We start from the raw sequence: 12929 nt of genomic DNA, 5'->3' as shown, positions 1-12929 counted from the left end.
TAGGGAATACAGGCACAGATATCAGCAATCACATATCACCCCCATTCATGTATCATCAACTAAAATGTGCTCCCCCATTTTGTTACAACCAAAGCCGAAAAGAGCTCGGTAAAGTTTGACAGCCCATCCACAGACCCGTACCACGGGATAAGAAGGAATTCAAATGTATACTTCGCAATACCTCGAAGCTTGATTTAAAACACGTACGGCACGATGATACATGACCCCCAAGCACGGATTCATACACACATGCTTCTGCTATCTCACTAGGTCATACCCTTTTTCTACCTTCTCCTCTCCTCCCCTACCCAACCATGTAAATGTATTAACCCCTGACATATATTTTTCTCTTTTTGAAATGTTTTAGGAAGTGGCAGTTATTGGTGACTGCCAAAGGGTGGACTGTCAAAGTCAAAAATATTACATAGAGAGAACATACAAACCACACACACATTTAAGTCGATATACTTGCAAATATGCGCAGCGAGCACAGCAATATATGGAAACACACGCATTTGCTCGGACATGGCACGGAGATGGATTCGGCGCTTGTTTCATACAGTACATGGTTATAATAATGTCAAGCACCAGACATCATGGAGATTTAGAATTGGCTGATGAATTGATGTCATGAATATGTATTATCTGAACAGAACCAGATGCGCCCATCATGTTTGGTATTGAAGCAAGCAGAATGATGTGTGGGTTAGTTTGATGCTGGTTGTGAAGTTGTGGGACATTGCAGCGGATAGATATGATTATATGTATAAAAGCTGAGATCACTTTGTTGAGAACAATGGATGATCAAGCCAACCTTTTACTAAGATTTTCAGGGCTGAACCTGATTAACATATACAAAGGAGAGAGAGAGACCCCTCCCCTAGGAACAGACACACAGGAGGATAGTTCCTGTCTGGGGGGGTTGGGGGTCAGTTTTTGCAGGTGGCCTCAGAGAACAGATGTAATGAAGCTACACTCAGAACAAAGCTCCCAGAAGCATGGCTGGATCATCACCAGGCACCAAAGGCTAAGTATTGAATTCACATGGCTAGATAAGGAAATATAGACAGATTGCTTTCTGGTTTAAATAGGATATTGTAACTTGGTTGTGTGATTGTTGGGTGTTTGTGTGATAGATCTGGGAATCTGTGATGGTAGCTGGGACATTAGACAACCTGTAGCATAGCATTTGTGGTATTTGTTTGCCTATGGTGATTTAAAATAGATTGTGCTGGTTAGTTATAATATATCTTGTTAATCATAAATACCACCATGCAGTTACGTTTGAACATGTGCTGGTAGCAATGGCAGGCTGAGATGTGTGGTTACATTGTGATCTGGTCTTGTGATGAATATGCTCTGGTTATTGAGATACTGAAGTTGTTTGGAATGTGAAAGTGAATAAGATGGTTCTAGGAAGTTGGATTGAAATTGTGAAAGGTGATTTAGATGGTTTGGAATTGTAAAATCAGAACATATGCATTGTTCTGAGGCTTGGACAGTTTGGAATAAAATGGAGTCTTGTGTCTTCTGCTATGTGATTGTGGGGTAGCAGAGAGTGCCATGTGTTTGGACCTGCAAATCTAAAATGGCTGCTGCCGGGTATTTTCCCCTCCCCCTTTCAACCATGTGGTGCAGTCTTTGGAATCATGGGAGCTTTAATAAAATGGAGTCTAGCTTCTGTCCCATGCGGTATTGTAGGGTTGTGTATATAGGGACTGCCAGTATGGGTAAGGTCAAGTATTTTCTCCACAAAGATTCTCAGCATTGAATAACTGCGCAGCGATTGTTCCTCACATGTGTAAGCTTCGCTGCAACCATATTGATCTTCTTGTTATTGTGAGCCAATCTCTCTCTCTCGCTCTCTCTTCTCCTCTTTCTCTCTTATTTTCTCTTAAATAGTAATTGTATTATATTTCCTGTGTAGTTATCTGGTTAGGTAGTCTATGTTATATTGTAGTGTATGATTTGTATTAATTCTTTTGCAAGTATATCATTCATAATATATATATTAGGCGTTGGACCCTGAGCACGGTATCTGTGTATTTCTTATAGTGTTAAGTATTCTCAGAGCGTCGGTGACGCTAGAACAGCTTTAAAGGTAATAAGGTTATACTGTGTTGCATCTACACTCTACCACTACACAGAGGTTTACAGTATAAGTACATTCCTTAAGGTATAGTTAAGGGAGTACCCTTGCGGTACTTTTTGCGCCAATTGCGTACTGTGTTCTTTAACCTTTAACGTGTTTTTAATAAGATAAATATTTAGCTTTGTTACTGCAAACCTGACACACTATCAGCATTTGTTTCTCAACCTCACATTTATGCACGAGGGTATTAGCCCACATTTCCCTATTGTTAATTTATTAATTTATTAACTGTACATTTTTATGTTCCATTTTTATATTATTTTCTTCTCAATATTTTTATTTATATTTGCAGACTGTTATTTTATAACCATTATCTTAACCACCATTGCCAGATGTACTTATATGGCATAACTATGTTTGTCTGTAAACGGGAAGCCAGCTGAGAATGGGATCTAAACAAAGAGCTGCACTAGCGCTGTGATGCGCTTCACATGCGTTCCATTGACGCGACCGGAAGTAGGTGACCGGAAGCGTTATGTGTTCCGTGGTGCGTTCCACGGACCGGAAAAGTGCGGGTAACACCCGCTTTACACCTGCGGAATCACCGTGAAGGACCATTATGTGGTCATTTCACTTATACCACCAACGTATCAACAGGGTGGAACTCTTATTAAATAAAACTATAGAGATTCAGTACTTTCTTTATAAGATCCCGGATTATCAACCGGAAGTGTGACAGACGTCACTTCCGGTGAACGGACAATATTATATTTAAAAATAATAATTCTGTGTTTTGGAATATATGAAGTTTTTATTTATATTCAATTTTAATGCAACTGTAAAAAGTTTTGTATTTGACATACTTTAGCTACATATTTGATGTGCATTTTTAATCAGTGACCTTACGACCCGGATGCAATCCCCACATAAGGTATAAATAGTTTATTCTGACTTAGTTCCTGTCATGCAGCCTTGAGGAAGGGAGAGATCCCGAAACGCGTCGGCATTACATGACAGGAGAACAACTGTGGGAAGGAGACTCATCAGACGGACAGATTTGTGTGGACTTTGGAGACGGGTTCCGGAGCCAGTATCTCCCTATCTTGACATCTTAAAGGCACACACCTCATGAAAATCTGGTAATTCTCCACCTTTACTTCTACGCATTAGGATGTCTGTTCTTTATATTGACACCAGCTATTAACATCAGAAAGGCATTATTAAAGGCTTTGATTTTACCTTAACTCTGGTAAACCTCCACCTATTACCATACATTTTTGAATTGCCTGTTTATTTGGCTATATTCACAAATTTTTATTGTCTGAATAAAAAAATGTTTTATTTAACATACTACACTATATTTGGAATTGTCTCTTTCACACCCACATGTGGATTCCATTTACCCGGAGTACCTGTTAGAACCTACGACAAAGAATACATAAGGGAAGTATCAATTATACTTTGTCTCTTGATAAGCGCACCGCATCTGGTCTAACTTTCTGCATACTTATATCTAACCTCTGGTATTGGGGATACCTTCAGACCCAGTTGTGTGCAGCATATCTGTCTTGGCGCCCGGGCACTTTTCTGCTATCCATAGTGCTTTATTTGAAAAGGCTTGGGAAACTCCAGACAAGAGGCTGCAGATTCCCAAGAGAATTATAATGGCGTATCCTTTCCCCTCACAGGACAGGTTACGGTGGGAATCCTCACCCACGGTGGACAAGGCCCTGATGCGCTTGTCCAAAAAGGTGGCCCTAACGTCCCCGGACACGGCAAGCTTAAAAGAGCCTGCGGATCGCAGGGAGGAAACTACCTTAAAATCAAGGGCTCTTGGGTTCAAGAGCAAATGCCATGGCAATTTCATCTAGGAGGTCACTGTGGACATGCCAATGGACTGGGGATGCTGACTCCAAGAGACTTATGGAGGCTTTGCCTTACAAGGGTGAAGTTCTGTTTGGGGAAGGCCTCGCGGACCTGGTTTCCACAGCTACCACAGGTAAGTCTTCTTTTCTGCCTTACATTCCCCCACAGCAAAAGAAAACATCTCAATACCAGATGCAGTCCTTTCGGTCTCATAAATTCAGAAAGGGGCGCGGTTCATCCTTCCTCGCCAGAGGTAGAGGTAGGGGGAAAAGAACACCAGCTTCGGCTAGTTCCCAGGAGCAAAAGTCCTCCCCGACCTCTACCAAATCCACCGCATGACGCTGGGGCCCGCTGCGGGAGTCCGCACCGGTGGGGGCACGTCTTCAGCTCTTCAGCCAGGTCTGGGTTCATTCGGACTTGGATCCTTGAGTGATAGGAATTGTGTCCCAAGGCTACAAACTGGAGTTCGAAGATGTGCCCCACGCCGATTTTTCAAATCGGCCTTGCCAGCTTCTCTGCCAGAGAGAGCGATAGTTTCGGCGGCTATACAAAAGCTGTGTCAACAGCAAGTGATTATCAAGGTTCCCCAGTTGCAATAGGGAAAGGGGTTCTATTCAACCCTGTTTGTGGTCCCGAAGCCGGACGGCTCAGTCAGACCGATTCTGAACCTAAAATCCCTAAATCTATATTTGAAGAGATTGAAATTCAAAATGGAATCTCTCCGGGCAGTGATCTCCAGCCTGGAAGGTGGGGATTTTATGGTGTCACTAGACATAAAGGATGCATACCTTCATGTCCCCATATATCCTCCTCATCAGGCGTTCCTGAGATTCGCTGTACAGGATTGTCATTACCAGTTTCAGACGTTGCTGTTTTGGGCTTTCCACGGCCCCAAGGATTTTCACCAAGGTAATGGCAGAAATGATGGTGCTCCTGCGCAAGCAGGGTGTCAATATTATCCCGTACTTGGATGATCTCCTGATAAAAGCGAGATCAAGAGAACAATTACTGAAGAGCGTGGCTCTCTCTCTGAGGGTGCTACAACAACACGGCTGGCTTCTAAATTTGCCAAAGTCGCAGTTGGTCCCGACAACTCGGCTGTCGTTTTTGGGCATGATTCTGGACACGGAACGGCAGAGGGTTTTTCTCCCAGTGGAAAAAGCTCTGGAACTCCAGAACATGGTCAGGGTTCTGCTGAAACCAAAAAGAGTGTCGATTCATCAATGCACTCGAGTGTTGGGAAAGATGGTGGCGGCCTACGAGGCCATTCCGTTTGGCAGGTTCCATGCAAGAATTTTTCAGTGGGACCTACTGAGCAAGTGGTCAGGGTCCCATCTCCAAATGCATCAGATGATAAGCCTGTCCCCCAGGGCCAGGATATCTCTCCTGTGGTGGCTCCAGAGTGCTCACCTTCTAGAGGGTCGCAGGTTTGGAATTCAAGATTGGGTTCTCGTGACCACGGGCGCGAGCCTCCAAGGTTGGGGAGCAGTCACACAGGGAAAAAACTTTCAGGGAATATGGTCAAGCCAGTAGGCTTGTCTGCACATAAACGTGCTGGAATTAAGGGCCATATACAACGGCCTGAGACAGGCGGAGCATCTCCTTTGCAACCTACCCGTTCTTATCCAGTCAGACAATATCACAGCCGTGGCACATGTAAACCGCCAGGGCGGAACAAGGAGCAGAGCAGCAATGGCGGAGGCCAGCAGGATTATTCGCTGGGCGGAAAATCATGTAAGCGCTCTGTCCGCAGTATTCATTCCGGGAGTGGACAACTGGGAAGCAGACTTCCTCAGCACGATCTCCATCCAGGAGAGTGGGGACTTCATCAAGAGGTCTTTGCAGAAGTGACGAGTTGTTGGGGACTCCCTCAGATAGACATGATGGCGTCACGTCTCAACAAGCTTCGGACATATTGTTCCAGGGCAAGGGACCCTCAGGAAATAGCAGTGGACGCACTAGTAACACCGTGGGTGTATCAAGCGGTCTATGTGTTCCCTCCACTTCCGCTCATCTCAAAAATATTGAGAATCATAACAAAAGTTCAGACGATACTCATTGTCCCAGATTGCCCTCGAAGGGCCTGGTATCCAGATCATCAGGAAATGATCACAGAAGATCCTTGGCTGCTTCCTCTCAGAGAGGACCTGTTACAACAGGGGCCGTGTGTGTTTCAAGACTTACCGCGATTACGTTTGACGGCATGGCGGTTGAACACCAGATCCTAGCTAGGAAAGGTATTCCATGGGAAGTCATCCCTACTCTACTTAAAGCTAGGAAGGAAGTAACGGCGAAACACTATCACCGTATCTGGAGGAAGTATGTGTCTTGGTGTGAATCCAAGAATGCTCCTCCGGAAGAATGCCAGCTGGGTCGTTTTCTCCATTTTCTACAGACAGGAGTGGATATGGGCCTAAAGTTAGGTTCCATTAAGGTGCAGATTTTGGCCTTATCAATATTCTTTCAGAAGGAATTGGCCTCTCTTCCAGAAGTACAGTCTTTTGTGAAAGGAGTACTGCACATCCAACCTCCTTTTGTGCCCCCTGTGGCACCGTTGGACCTGAACGTGGTGTTGCAGTTCCTTAAATCACATTGGTTTAAACCACTTCAAACTGTTAAGTTAAAATTTCTTACGTGGAAAGTGGTCATGTTATTGGCCTTGGCATCTGCAAGGCGGGTGTCAGAATTGGCGGCCTTGTCCCACAAGAGCCCCTATCTGATTTTCCATGTGGATAGAGCGGAATTGAGAACTTGTCCACAATTTCTACCTAAGGTGGTTTCGTCGTTTCACATGAACCAACCTATTGTAGTGCCGGTGGCTACGGATGTCTTGGAGGATTCCAAGTCCCTTGATGTAGTCAGGGCTTTAAAAATCTATGTAGCCAGAACGGCTCGTATTAGGAAAACAGAGGCTTTGTTTTGTCCTATATGCGGCCAACAAGGTTGGCGCTCTTGCTTCCAAGCAGACTATTGCACGCTGGATCTGTAACACGATTCAGCAGGCTCATTCTACGGCAGGATTGCCGTTACCAAAATCGGTGAAGGCCCATTCCATTAGGAAGGTGGGCTCTTCTTGGGCGGCTGCCCGAGGTGTCTCGGCATTACAGCTTTGCCGAGCAGCTACTTGGTCGGGTTCAAACACTTTTGCAAAATTCTATAATTTTGATACCCTGGCTGATGAGGACCTCCTGTTTGCTCAATCGGTGCTGCAGAGTCATCCGCACTCTCCCGCCCGGTCTGGAGCTTTGGTATAAACCCCATGGTCCTTACGGAGTCCCCAGCATCCTTTAGGACGTAATAGAAAATAAGATTTTAAACCTACCGGTAAATCTTTTTCTCCTAGTCCGTAGAGGATGCTGGGCGCCCGTCCCAGTGAGGAATAAATCTGCAGTACTTGTACATAGTTACTGATATAGTTACATGAGAGTTGTGTACGGTTGAGATCAGACTGTTGCTGATTTCTGTTGTTCATGTTGTTAACTGGTTTAGTTATATACCATGTTATACGGTGTGTTTGTGGTGTGAGCTGGTATGTATCTCACCCTTAATTAACAAAATCCTTTTCCTCGAAATGTCTGTCTCCTCTGGGCACAGTTCTATAACTGAGGTCTGGAGGAGGGGCATAGAGGGAGGAGCCAGCTCACGCCCATTAAAAGGTCTTAGAGTGCCCATGTCTCCTGCGGAGTCCGTCTATACCCCATGGACCCAGCATCCTCTATGGACTAGGAGAAAAAGATTTACCGGTAGGTTTAAAATCTTATTTTTACTTTGACAATAATTAATAGTTTCATTCTCTCCTAGTGGCTCCTAAACTGTTAACAATAATGTCTCCTGAGCGTCTGATACATGATGAGCCAGTGACGCTGACTTGTCCCATTAATGGATATAAACCCAGAGCTCTGTCTATCACTTGGCTGAGGAAGGATCAGAGCCAGGAAACAGAACTTGTAACGCGGGATGGTACAGGAACCAGGATTCTGGATAACAGATACTCACACACTGCGCAGGAGATTGAGCACGATGATAAATCTTACAGCTGTATAAGTGCTTTAAGGATTAAACCAAATTTGACTGAAGATCATGGAGTGAAATATATTTGTAGAACCCATCACCCTGCCACAGGACAAACTGCAGAGCAAATACTGGATATGGAGGTTACCGGTGAGTTCTAGCTTTCAGAATCTATACCACATATACAGGTTGAGTATCCCATATCCAGAATGCTCGTGACAAGGAGCATTCTGAATATGTTTTTTTTCCGGATAACAGAATACCTGTTATCCAGGGGTTCGCGGCGGGCTCGGCGCATCAGCGGGGGGGAAGGTCCAGCTGGGGGGTCCGGCGTGTTCACAGTGGGTCCTGGCAGCAGCGACAGTGAAGGAATGGCTTTAAAGCCACTCCCTCAGCTGTCGTTAATTGGCCGTATACTCCAGTGACGTCATGACGCTGGCAGAATCATGACGTCACTAGAGGGCCGAAATAGTCCGGTTTTTGGAATATTTCGTTTTTTGGGTGTCCGGATAACGGATACCCGACCTATCACCTAGTCTTCAGGGCTGACTTTTAATGTCATACCATCAGTCACCCAGTTAATAAAAACCTTCCTTTATTCTCTGTTTCAGTATATACTTCCTATCCAAGAGCCCTCATATCTCCTCAATTAGCAATCACTTGTTCATCCCATTAAGTTCTATGGAGAAGATTATTCTCTTGAAACAGTAACATTCTGTAACGGAACACTCTCTCTGACGGAACTCTCTCAATTAGGGGGAGATGTAGTGTAACCACATATGCGCCCAGCAGTTGTCCAGTGGCCGATTCTCCTCATATTGATTCATCAGTTCTCTTGACATATAAAATCCTGTGGATGCACTGTGGAATGAGTTAAAAATGTAATTCTGAAGTATATCCTTAGGTAAAATATTAATAATAAATTTAATAACATCTGATTTACTTTTCTGCTGCATTTCAAGACCTAGGGGATTGTTGTTGATCCATTATCTTAGTGACATCACTGGGACCCAAGGGGTAATGCAGCAAATGTTAACACAACCTGTTAGGGCTGAGTAAGATGTCTTACATTTGTGTTGTGGTTTGCAGAACGCCAGTGAGTATGGTTCTTCTAGAAACATCTCTTGTACATCTCTTTAATAGGGCTGACCAGTGGTTCTCAAACTTTTTTGAATCACGGCGCCCTAGACTATCAGAATTGTTTTCACGGCGCTCTGGGGCCAAACGTTTCTTATTGAGAGAAATTTAGAAAGAAATAATAAATTAAGTAAATTGTGTTTATATGTCATTCTTAAGGACCCCACCATAGGAGGTAATTCAGACTGGATCGCTGCAGCAGCGATCGCAGTCTGAATCCCTTTGTGGAGTGCGCACTCGCAGAGGGCCCTTTAGTTTCAACCGTGTAGTAAGGGACAAAGGGGGTCATTCCGAGTTGATCGCTAGCTGAAAATGTTCACTGCGCTGCGATGATGCAAAAAAAGGCACTTCTGCGCATGCGTATGTGGCGCAATGTGCACGCGCAGCGTACTTTCACAATGGCCGATATATTTTTACACAAGGTCTAGAGAAGCTTTTCAGTATCACTACTGGCCGCAGAGTGATTGACATGAAGTGGACGTTTCTGGGTGTCAACTGACCGTTTTCAGGGAGTGTTCGGAAAAACGCAGGCGTGCCAGAAAAAATGCAGGTGTGGCTGTGAGAACGCAGGGCGTGTTTGTGACGTCAAATCAGGAACTGAACAGTCTGAAGTGATCGCAAGCGCTGAGTAGGTCTGAAGCTACTCTGAACCTGCACAATTTTTTTTTTTGTAGCCGCTCTGCGATCCTTTCGTTCGCACTTCTGCTAAGCTAAAATACACTCCCAGTGGGGGGCGGCATAGCGTTTGCACGACTGCTAAAAACTGCTAGCGAGCGAACAACTCGGAATGACCCCCAAAATTTGTTTCAGTGTGTCCACATATTTTATGACTGGCAGCCACCAGCACTGGTTTTGCCAATTACATTGACCATAAATAATTTGATTTGGTCCTGGACCACCAACACAGGGCACCCCGTCAAGTTTCTCCCGAGGCACCCCAGGGTGCTACGGCACACAGTTTGAGAACCACTGCACTAGACAATATATTTCTTTATTTTGTGATGAATATCTCATAATACCAGTCTCCATGGGCCTAATTCAGACCTGATTGTAGACATGCGGGGGGGATGCCCATCACAGGGCTAGTCCGCCCCGCATGTCTGGCCCTCCCTCCCTCCGCCGCACAGGTACAAAAGCATCGCACAGCGGCGATGCTTTTGTACCTGAGGAGTAGCTCCCAGCCAGCGCAGCTCCTGCGCGCGGGCAAGGAGCTACTCGTCGCTCTCCGAGTCGCAGTGGCTGCGTGTGACATCACACAGCTGCCACAGCCCGCCCCCCTGCATGGTCCAGGCACGCCTGAGTTGCCCAGACCGCGCCCCCAAAATGGTGTCCAAACTCCGCTGGCCCGCCCCCTCCCACCCAGCGAACGCTTCTACCTGTCAATCAGGCAGAGGCGATCGCAGGGCTGAGATGACCATCAGCTCTCTGGCATGCGTCGACGCACTGCGGCGCCGGTGCATGCGCAGTTCAGACCTGATTGCCCGCTGTGCGAAAATGCAAGGCAGCGATCAGGTCTGAATATTAGGCCCTACGTGTGCACCCTAATGTATAAGTTGCATTAATGTTGTCATTTTGAGAAGTTGTTACAGAAGTGTCTTAAGAGTAAAAACGAGTAAGATTGATTAATAACACGCAAGTACTAATGAGGCATGTTCCATCAGTGGCGGTTTTAGATGCCGGCTAGCAGGACGGGCACCCGCAGCGCTGCGGTCTAAGGTCGCAGCCACAGTCACCCTTTCAACACCATCAGCCATCCCGCTACCTGCTGCTGTCCTCCCTCCCTCCTGGCTCTACCTGGCGCAGTGTGTATAAGGGGCTACCTGGCACAACATGTGCAAGGGGCTCTGCCTGGCGTAACGTGTATAAAAGGGGCTCTGCCTGGCGTAACGTGTATAAAAGGGGCTCTGCCTGGCGTAACGTGTAGAAAAGGGGCTCTGCCTGAGGTAACGTGTATAAAAGGGGCTCTTCCTGGCATAATGTGTATAAGGGGCTCTTCCTGGCATATATAAGGGGTACTACTGGGTGGGGTACTGTGTGATATCTCATCTCCTCTTATTCTTACTGACTGTACTGTGGGCCTAATTTAGACCTGTTCACTACAGCAAACGCAGGCTGAAGCCCTGTGCCATGTGCACATGTGCGATCGCCTCTGCCTGATTGACAGGCGGAGGTGGTTGGGGCCGTGTCAGCGGCGTTAGGACGGTGTTGCGGCGGCATTGGGGGGGCACGGTCCAGACAACGGAGTCGTGCCCGGACCATTGTTGGGGCGAGTCACCACTGTGGCCAAAAACATAGTGGGTTGCCGTCTGCCTTTGCAGCTAGGCCACGTAGGCAAAGACTACTCGGCAAGTGCAAATGCATCACCATCATGCAATACTTTTGCATGTCTTGGAGGATGGGTAGGACTCTGAGTACGGGGCGGACTTGCCCTGTGGTGGGCGTCCCCCCGCATGTCAAAGATTTCATCTACGATCAGGTCTGAATTAGGCCCTGTGTGATATCTCACCTCCTCTTATCCTTACTGACTGTACTGTGTTGATATCTCATCTCCTCTTATCCTTACTGACTGTACTGTGTGATATCTCATCTCCTCTTATCCTTACTGACTGTACTGTGTGATATCTCCTCTCCTCATATCCTTACTGACTGTACTGTGTGATATCTCATCTCCTCTTATCCTTACTGACTGTACTGTGTGATATCTCATCTCCTCTTATCCTTACTGACTGTACTGTGTGATATCTCATCTCCTCTTATCCTTACTGACTGTACTGTGTGATATCTCATCTCCTCTTATCCTTACTGACTGTACTGTGTGATATCTCATCTCCTCTTATCCTTACTGACTGTACTGTGTGATATCTCATCTCCTCTTATCCTTACTGACTGTACTGTGTGATATCTCATCTCATATCCTTACTGACTGTACTGTGTGATATCTCATCTCCTCTTATTATTACTGACTGTACTGTGTGATATCTCATCTCATATCCTTACTGACTATACTGTGTGATATCTCAGCTCCTCTTATTATTACTGACTATATCGTGTGATATCTCATCTCCTCTTATACTTACTGACTGTACTGTGTGATATCTCATCTCGTCTTATTCTTACTGACTGTACTGTGTGATATCAAATCTCATATCCTTACTGACTGTACTGTGTGATATCTCATCTCATATCCTTACTGACTGTACTGTGTTATATCTCAGCTCCTCTTATTATTACTGACTGCACTGTGTGATATCTCATCTCCTCTTATCCTTACTGACTGTACTGTGTGATATCTCATCTCTTCTTATCCTTACTGACTGTACTGTGTGATATCTCATATCCTCTTATCCTTACTGACTGTACCGTGTAATATCTCATCTCCTCTTATCCTTACTGACTGTACTGTGTGATATCTCATCTCTTCTTATCCTTACTGACTGTACTGTGTGATATCTCATCTCCTCATATCCTTACTGACTGTACTGTGTGACATCTCATCTCCTCTTATCCTTCCTGACTGTACCATGTAATATCTCATCTCCTCTTATCCTTACTGACTGTACTGTGTGATATCTCATCTCCTCTTATCCTTACTGACTGTACTGTGTGATATCTCATCTCCTCTTATCCTTACTGACTGTACTGTGTGATATCTCATCTCCTTTTATTCTTACTGACTGTACCGTGTAATATCTCATCTCCTCTTATCCTTACTGACAGTACTGTGTGATATCTCATCTCCTCTTATCCTTACTGACTGCACTGTGTGATATCTCATCTCCTCTTATCCTTACTGACTGTACTGTGTGATATCTCATCTCCTCTT

At 45.4% G+C, this 12929-nt stretch overlaps 1 protein-coding gene across 2 annotated transcripts in view; it reads left to right on the top strand.

Annotated features, from left to right (window-relative positions):
- LOC134968589 (uncharacterized) overlaps positions 1–12929 on the top strand; it is a 174837-nt gene that overhangs the window by 94116 nt on the left and 67792 nt on the right. For both annotated transcript variants that reach the window (XM_063944085.1, XM_063944084.1), the window contains exon 6: positions 7760–8119. In XM_063944085.1, coding sequence (XP_063800155.1) covers positions 7760–8119 — 360 coding nt within the window. The remainder of the gene's footprint in view (positions 1–7759; positions 8120–12929) is intronic.

This window comes from Pseudophryne corroboree, chromosome 11 (assembly GCF_028390025.1).
Source record: "Pseudophryne corroboree isolate aPseCor3 chromosome 11, aPseCor3.hap2, whole genome shotgun sequence".
Classification (NCBI taxonomy): Eukaryota; Metazoa; Chordata; class Amphibia; order Anura; family Myobatrachidae; genus Pseudophryne; species Pseudophryne corroboree.
Note: the sequence above shows the minus strand (reverse complement) of the source record. Positions and strands in the feature narration are given on the sequence as shown.